The 8,312-nt window shown below is 37.0% G+C and overlaps 1 protein-coding gene across 1 annotated transcript; it reads left to right on the forward strand.

Annotated features, from left to right (window-relative positions):
• Positions 1-966: 966 nt before the first annotated feature.
• LOC110914124 (senescence-associated carboxylesterase 101) lies at positions 967-7,093 on the forward strand. The gene is made up of 3 exons (XM_022158941.2): positions 967-1,057; positions 3,705-3,760; positions 5,735-7,093. The coding sequence occupies exons 1-3, from the start codon at positions 967-969 to the stop codon at positions 7,076-7,078; spliced, it is 1,491 nt and encodes a 496-aa protein (XP_022014633.2). The 3' UTR covers positions 7,079-7,093.
• The last annotated feature ends 1,219 nt before the right edge of the window (positions 7,094-8,312 follow it).

Consider the following 8,312-nt stretch of genomic DNA (forward strand, 5'->3'; position numbering starts at 1 on the left):
CAAATCATTTCTTTTCTTTCATTAAATTAAGAGAGAAATGCCCGGATAGTCTCTGTGGTTTCGCCTTTTTTCACCTATAGTCCCCAACTTTCTAAAATTACCTGAATAGTCCCCAAGTTTTCAATTTTCGTTCCCGGATAGTCCCTGGCGTGGATGGAGGTTACTTTTCTCAGTTAATTTGGTGTAAAATAACTATAATACCCTTACTATTAAAAAACAATAAATAAAACATTAAAAGAATTAAAAAAATACATGTGGGCCCCACCTACCCACCCCACCCCCAGCCTATGTCTTCTTCCCCATTCTCTCCTTAACCTGCAACAATCACATTCCGCCACCACCGATCAGAGGCAACCAAAATCAATCTCACATAATTTCATCATAATTTCAAAGTTTTGGGTTTGATTCGTGTCTCTTTCTTGTTGAAAAAACAGTTTATGATAAAGCTTTAATCTTTATATGTGGGCTTTGATTAATTTTGCTATACAAAATGGGTTTTTCTTGAATCTGTTTAATTGCATCATAATTTCAAAGTTTTGGGTTTGACTCATGTCATTTTCTTGTTAAAAAACCAGTTTTTTTTTGGGTGAAGTTTTAATCTTTATATGGGGTTTGCTTGGATTTGTTTGATTTTTACAGTTTCTTGATGTTCATCTTACAAGACATGTGTATACTTGTTGATTGGTTCAACTTTTGTTTAAACTGTAAATACACAAAACTCTTTTCAATCTTGTTCATGGACTTGTTCACAGAAGTTATTTTGGAATCTTTGAAGCAACCAATTGTGTTGATAATCTGTTCTTCAGTTGACCCGCCGGCATCATCACCACTACCACAACCACGCAACGTGCTCCGCCTTCCGGACCACCTCACCGATCTCCGACCACCGCATCGATCTTCAGGGTCAACCGATTTCATTATTCGCCGGCGTTTTGTGGACGTGGGTTTATCGGCAAGGGAAGTCTTATGGTGGTGGTGATGGCGGAAATTGCAGAAGAAAGAAGAAAGATTGAAAAAGGAGATAAAGGGTGGGGTGTGGTGGTGGTGAAGTGGAGATGTTTGTCCTCTGATTTACATGGAGATGTTGCAGACATATAAAAGAAAGAGAAAGAGGAAGAGAGAAAGGAGTGAGGGAGAGGGGGTGGGGTGGGGTAGGGGTAGAATAAAGGTGGGTCCCTTTTTTTAACCAGTAAGGGCATTATAGTCATTTTACACCAACTTAACTGAGAAAAGTAACCTCCATCTACGTCAGGGACTATCTGGGAACGAAAATTGAAAACTTGGAGACTATTCAGGTAATTTTAGAAAGTTGAGGACTATAGGTGAAAAAATACAAAACTACAGGGACTATCCAAGCATTTTTCTCTTAAATTAAACCCGGGAACATAATAAACTTTTTTGAACACTCTAGCATTTAAGATAATCGTACAGTACACCTAATTTCTCCTTTGTTTATTTTATGTATTTCTCCTATCTAACTTCTTCCTTGGTAAGAGTGTTTTAATAAATTCAGCTGTAAAAAAAAAAAAAACAAAAAACATTGTCGTACAGTTCACCTAAAAACACATTGGTCGTGGAAATTGGGAGAAAATGATCATTTACATATTTCTTATTATATAAATATTTGTTTTGAAAAAATAGTTAGACCACCCGTAGTGTTAAGAAAAATAATGCACCCATCATAGGGTATTATCCGACACGTGTCATCCCAGTCAGCATGGGGCGTTATTGCAAAAGTGTCGTAGTGGGAATAATGCCTAATAATGTCCCTTCCAATCATTAAAAAAAAAAAAACCAATCTATTCTCTCATTAGCCAGTCAAACCAAAGTCAAGCCATCACAATCCCATTTTGGCGTTTTAATAAACATGCCGGTTACATTTTTTTTCAAAAATAACGTCGGATAACGCCTACCGTAATGGGGGAGGGGGCGTTTCCGGGCGTTTTTTTTTCAATTTTTTTTAGAAAAAACGCCCCACCACAGGTGGTCTTATATAAAAAACGTGTTATATAACAAATATGACATGGTCAAGGACCCATTAACAATTTCTAGGAAATGCAGTTTTGTCGCCATATGATTATTTCCAAATTTTGGTAAAAAAAACGTATCGGTAAAAATGCCAATTTTTTATTATTTCCAAATTATTCAGTAAAATTTTCGAATCATAAGCTATTGATAGGGTCTCTCCTGCTGCTGAGACTCACAGCTAACAGCTTGCAAGACAACTATTTTGAGAGATAAACATGTGTAGCAAAACACATTAACATATAGTTAGGGAAAGCCAAATACCCAAAAACATTTTCTATTAAATAGTAGTAAATAGAATACTGATAACAAAAGTAAGTGTATAGCTAGCTACTAATAAAAATAAGAGTAAATTGTCATTTAAGTTCCTGAGTTTTATTTAAATTTGTCATTTTAGTTCAAATAGTTTTTTTTTTTTTTTTTGTCTTTGGATCCCTGACTTTTCCCTTTTGTTGCCATTTTGATCACATACACTAACTCCATCCAAAAACTCCATCTTTAACCAGGGGTATTTTGGGGATTTTCATTTTAAATGTTTTTAATTGCCATTTTGATCCAATTCCAAAATATAAAAAAATTCCAAAAAATCAAAAAAATTTCAAAAAATTCTAAAAAATAATAAAAATTCTAAAAAATCATAAAAATTCTAAAAGATTCTAAAAAAATACAAAAAATCCGTTTCGACCCGAACCGTTTCGACCCGTACTGTTTCGACCCGAACCGTTTCGACCCGTACCGTTTCGAGCTGAACCGTTTCGACCCGTACCGTTTCGAGCTGAACCGTTTCGAACTGAACCGTTTCGAGCTGAACCGTTTCGAACCGAACCGTTTCTAGCTAAACCGTTTCGAACCGAACCGTTTCTAGCTGAACCGTTTCGAACCGAACCGTTTCGAGCTGAACCGTTTCGACGCGACCGTTTCGACCCGTACCGTTTCGAGCCGAACCGTTTCGAGCCGAACCGTTTCGAGCCGTACCGTTTCGAGCGAACCGTTTCGAGCAGAACCGTTTCGAGCTGAACCGTTTCGAGCGGAACCGTTTCGAGCTGAACCGTTTCGAACGCACCTCGTCAACTTTAATAATTGAACAAATGCCGGTTTTATGGACCTGAAGTTTCCTAGAAAATAAATTGAAATTGCACAAGTAATTACTTGGGCATGATAAAAAAGGTGTACATTCATCTCATCATCTTCAAATCACAGAAAATAGCAACAAGATCCTGACTATGCGAAGAAGGTGAAGGTGATCGAACCGAGACAATGTAAGCTTCATTTCCATCAATTTTAAGCTAATTTCATCTAGATTCTGAAGGTTTTATTTATGTTTGAATTTTGATATGTTCCTGATAAGATCATACAGCCATTAAGGAGTCTTCGTTTGATTAAAAAAAAAAAAAATATACTTGCAGGTTTCGTAGTGAACTCGAACTGGGATACTTTCTGGTCACCATACTAGATGTCTTGATTCCATATGCATTTGGTACAGTTGCTGAAAATTCTTTAACTTATAATATATACACCAGTCCTTCTGGGATTCAAGTTTTGGATATCCAATGTTCTCTTGATCATTATACAACCAGATTTCTAAATAAAGAGTTCGATTTGGTTTCATCAAAAAACCACAAAGTGGTTGACTTTATTTTAACCAAAGACAACCCAGTACGTATTCTTGATTAACAAAGCTGCTGTTGAGTTATTTGAGCATTTCCATAACGACTTTGAAAAGATCCAAAACGAGGTATGTTTTCTTTTCTAGCAGATATGGAAATCATGATCACATGTAACGGATGGTAATCAAATGGGTATAGGAAATTTAAGTCTTATACCTGATTGTAAAACCGTGTCACACGTTGGCGTATTTGTCTGTTTTGTTAATATCATCATTGGGATTTCTAAGTACGGTTCTTACTATTATAATTATTAATAGTATATTTTAACCAGCTGCGGACCCAGGAATTTTTCATGGGTCGGAAAATTTTAAGTGTCGGTTGTCTATCGCTGAGTGTTATTTTTCGTAAGTTTAGGCCGAGTCACATAACAGAAAGATAAAACACAATTTTTCTGCACAGTAACGTTCAAACCCAAGTGGCAAAGCTGGAAAAACATCGAGCCAAACCCATCATGAAAATCGTAAGCCAAAACCAAACGGCTTTTAAAAACCCAAAAGCCAAACTTTCGATTTTTTTTGGTTTGGTTTGAGCTCAAAACCAACCAATGCACACCCTATAACCGGCGTCAGGCATCTGGGTAGAATCCTTGATTGATGTTTTGGTTTGAAAAATCGACTTGTGGGTAGTACGGTTAATAAAAGAAGCCGCTCTCTATTTTTTTAATCAGTTTAACTTTTACCTATTAAAATTGGATGGACTAAATGGTTTTTGGGCACATGGGTTTAATGGCAATCAGGTTTAGCTTAAAATGGTCTTATTTTTTAAATTGTATAAAATGGACTTAATTAAATGCTTTACATTATTAGTTTATTATAGGTTTATGAAATATGAAACTATATTTGTATAGATTTTCCTTTCAAAAAAAATATTTGTATAGATTTTAAATCTTAAATAAATTTATCTTGATAGACGGTGCCAAAATTATAGAGGTTTGTGTCAAAATTTCTTAGAGGTCACTTAGGATTAAATCACATATATACAACATATGATCATGCCGTTCAAAAAAAAAAAAAAAAAAACATACATATAATGGCTCCCCCCATACTCAAAACTTTGTATGCCAGTGACTTAATTCTTATATAAAATAATCACCCAAGAAAATTATAAATATAAAAAAGTTAATTGCATAGTTAGTCCCTATAGTTTGCACAATATAACATACTTAAGTACTAATAGTTTAAAATCACTTTCTAGGGTATTAACTTTTCATTTTGTAACGTTTGGAGGTATTAACTTCTAGGGTATTAACATAGTTAATCTCCGTGGTTTGCACAAAATAACATACTTAGGTACTAATAGAATGTGATTTTAAACCTACAAATAACGTTAATACCTCCAAACGTTACAAAGTGAAAAGCTAATACCCTAGAATGTGATTTTAAACTATTAGCACCTAAGTATATTGCTTTGTGCAAACCACAGGAACTAACTATGTAATTAACTCAATATAAAATAAATAATTAGTGGATTAGCATGTTACTCTACACTCTAAGGACAAAGAAAAATAAAGATGAAATGTTTTCGGGTACATGTAGAAGGGTATGTATGTTTTGGGTAATCGGGCTTGGTTGACGTAACACCATATATGTGCATACCCGTAAAATCTTTTAAAACTAAGAACGTGAGGTATGGTGGGGTGTGGGTTGGGGGCATGGTGCGACACGTGGAGTATGGGGCATCCAAGACCAAAAGCCAATTTCAAAGGGGTGTGGTGGGGCGTGGCTGGGGTGGCGTGGAAAAAAAGCCAATTTTAAAGGGCTAGTGCTCTTGGCCAACGAGGTTCCGCCATGTCATGTTCGTAGCCCCGTCCAACGCCCAGGCTAAAACCCCCGCTCAAGGGGCCACGCCGAAACCCAAACCCACCCGGGGTGGTGACGTGGGCGTTTGTACCCAACCCATGCCCCAAGCCCCCAACCCCCGCCTCATACCTCATAGTCTAAACTATACACGTTACCCGAATACCCATTCCCAATTTTTGAGGCTTTGAGTTTGCCGAAATGTACCAAGTATCATTGTTTTATTACTTCAACACTTATTTGCAGGTAAAAGATAGAAAGTTGGTAGTCACTGGAATTGCTTTGGGTGGATACATTGCTATTCTTTACACACTATGGTTGCATCATACCATTGATGAGAAAAGGAAGCCTGATTCTAAGATAACCACACGTCCCATTTGCATCACATTTGGTTCTCCTCTTCTAGGTGATAAAGCCCTTGAAAGCGCCATCTCCGAACGCCCAGAATGGAAATCTAGTTTCCTAAATGTGGTTTCGACTTCAGATCCTTTTGCTTGCTTTTTCTCGTCAAATACTCGATATAAGCCTATTGGTACCTTCGTGTTTTGCACGCAATCAAGCGGGCACACGACATTTGAAGATAATGATGCAATCTTGGCTATTCTAGACAAGATGGCATCATCAAGATCAGGAAGCAATCCAGGAATTTCTAGACAAATGCATGATTACGAGAATGACTTGCGTTCAATCAGAAGCAATGTATTATATCGGGGGGCTTGTGAAGTTGCCGGCGAGTTAGATTCGAATGCTTTAAGGGAAGGAATCACATTGCAGTTCAGGGAAATTGGTGCGTTAGATATATCGAATGATCTGATTGAGAAATTAATGGAGGGTGAACATGAAAAGATGAGAAAACGCATGAACACAAAAAGGCTTGAGGGGAATCTAAACAAAAGGAAGATAAAAATGGCAAAAATGGAATTGTTTATAAGCTCCAGGAGATCGAGACGGGGTTACTATGATCGCTTCAAGAGTGGACCAATGACGATAGACGAATTATCGGGCCATAACGAAATTATTAACAGTCATGAAAGCCTGAATCAGTATTGGGACGAGTTTGTTAAAGAAAAGCAACTGATGCCACAAAAAGAAGGCGTTAGTTTGCGCAAGCGTTGGCTCTATAGTGGAAACAACTACAGAAGGATGTTCGAGCCACTATACATAGCAGAATACTACAAAAAGGGCAACATAAGCTACATAGAGAATAGACCTAACCGCTATAGGTTGTTAGAGAAGTGGTGGAATGAAGATAAGAAGAACTTGAATCCAAATGAGAGGAAAGAAAAGGGTCCTAACGTTAACGATGATTCTTGCTTCTGGGCTCGCGTAGAGGAAGCATTGATTTCGTTGAGGATCTTGACGAATGGAAGCTCAAGCAGCAATGGAGTATGTGAAAAGGAGCAAAAATTAGATAACTTTATGACTTATATGATGCATTCGGTCAATGATTACTCGTTGTCATCGGATACTTTCTTGGAGGGAAGCAGTTTGATGCAGTGGTGGAGGGAGTACAATGCCTACAAAAAAGGTTTGTGTACTTCAAAGTTTGCTGAATACATGAAAAGTGGGAGATACAAATCGTATCAGTAGCTCCGGTTGGTTGTGCTGTTGAGTTTGTGTGTGTGGGGGTGGGGGGTGGGAGTGGGAGATGATTGTAAGGTACACTTGTTTTATTGTGCTATGCAAACAACCAGTTAATTATCTATATATTACACGGGACTAATATAGCATATCGCTTCCACCTATCACTTTTTTCCTTTTAAGAGAAACTAGTAATCATAGCGTTGCGGCGGGAGTTTGATTATCGGTACAGACACCCAGTATAGCAACCGAAAGAAATAAGTAGAACCATGCGGAAAAAAATATCGAAACGCCAACATAAGTATCGTTAAAAAACACTAAAATATGAAAAACTAAAAGCAAAAAAAGATACTGGTTCTGATAATACTGATATTGGTAACAATATTTTTTGGTTGGTGTGAGTTTGGTTCATCACGTTAGCGAGAAAAAAACATTAAACGCAATAAACATGTAAATTAGCAAAGTCAATGTAGAAATGTAACTTTTATATACGCAAAGTTAACTATTAGAGAAAAAATGTATCAAAATAGAGGGACTATATATATATATATATATATATATATAGAGAGAGAGAGAGAGAGAGAGAGGGAGAGAAAGAGAGAGAGAGAAAGTGTAAAATACAATTGCCCTTAACGTACGAGCGTACGCGATAAGTAGTCCGCATGTTATATTTTCCGAGTTTGTTAAGCCGCATGTTATAGGTGTCCGACTTTGTGAAGTAGCATGTTATATTTTCCGAGGAGATCCGCATGTTATAGGTTCCTCTTGCGGGGTGTCGAGTTTTGGGCTGCAGCCACATGAAAATCTAGTTAGAGGGCCCAGGGGGTTTGCCCCGAGGGCACTCCAACGCTCAAGTCGGTATCAAGTATGACAATGATAGTTAAAACTATAATGTTGAGAGATGGAGCATAAGTCTGTGTTGTAAGAAAGTAGAGAGGTAGGAGTGTTGGGACTAATCTTGTCATAACTCAAAAGTTAAAGGGTGCTAAGTATTTTAGTTTATTTTATTTTATTTAGGTTTCCTAATTCTAGTCTAGGGATGTTTTCTTGGGCATCAAGGTTTATTAGATAGGTCTATCTAGTTTGTTTATTTATTTTATTAATAGAGTTTGAGTCGGGTTAGGACTAGAAGAAGTTTAGTATAAATAGATGGTTAGGGTCATTGTAATTAGTGTACTCTCATTGATAAATTAATAAAAGAGTCGAACAAGTTTGTTCATATTGCGTGTTTGGTTTATTCGAT

The sequence above is a fragment of the Helianthus annuus genome, chromosome 15, assembly GCF_002127325.2.
Source record: "Helianthus annuus cultivar XRQ/B chromosome 15, HanXRQr2.0-SUNRISE, whole genome shotgun sequence".
In the NCBI taxonomy this organism is placed as follows: Eukaryota; Viridiplantae; Streptophyta; class Magnoliopsida; order Asterales; family Asteraceae; genus Helianthus; species Helianthus annuus.

Bases quoted from the DNA above. Each gene is read 5' to 3' on its own strand.
- LOC110914124 (XM_022158941.2), top strand. From the start codon at position 967: ATGGTGGTGGTGATGGCGGAAATTGCAGAAGAAAGAAGAAAGATTGAA. The intron at 1,058-3,704 runs GTTTGTCCTCTG...TGATTAACAAAG, and splicing joins GGTGGTGGTGAAGTGGAGAT to CTGCTGTTGAGTTATTTGAG. The intron at 3,761-5,734 runs GTATGTTTTCTT...ACTTATTTGCAG, and splicing joins TTGAAAAGATCCAAAACGAG to GTAAAAGATAGAAAGTTGGT.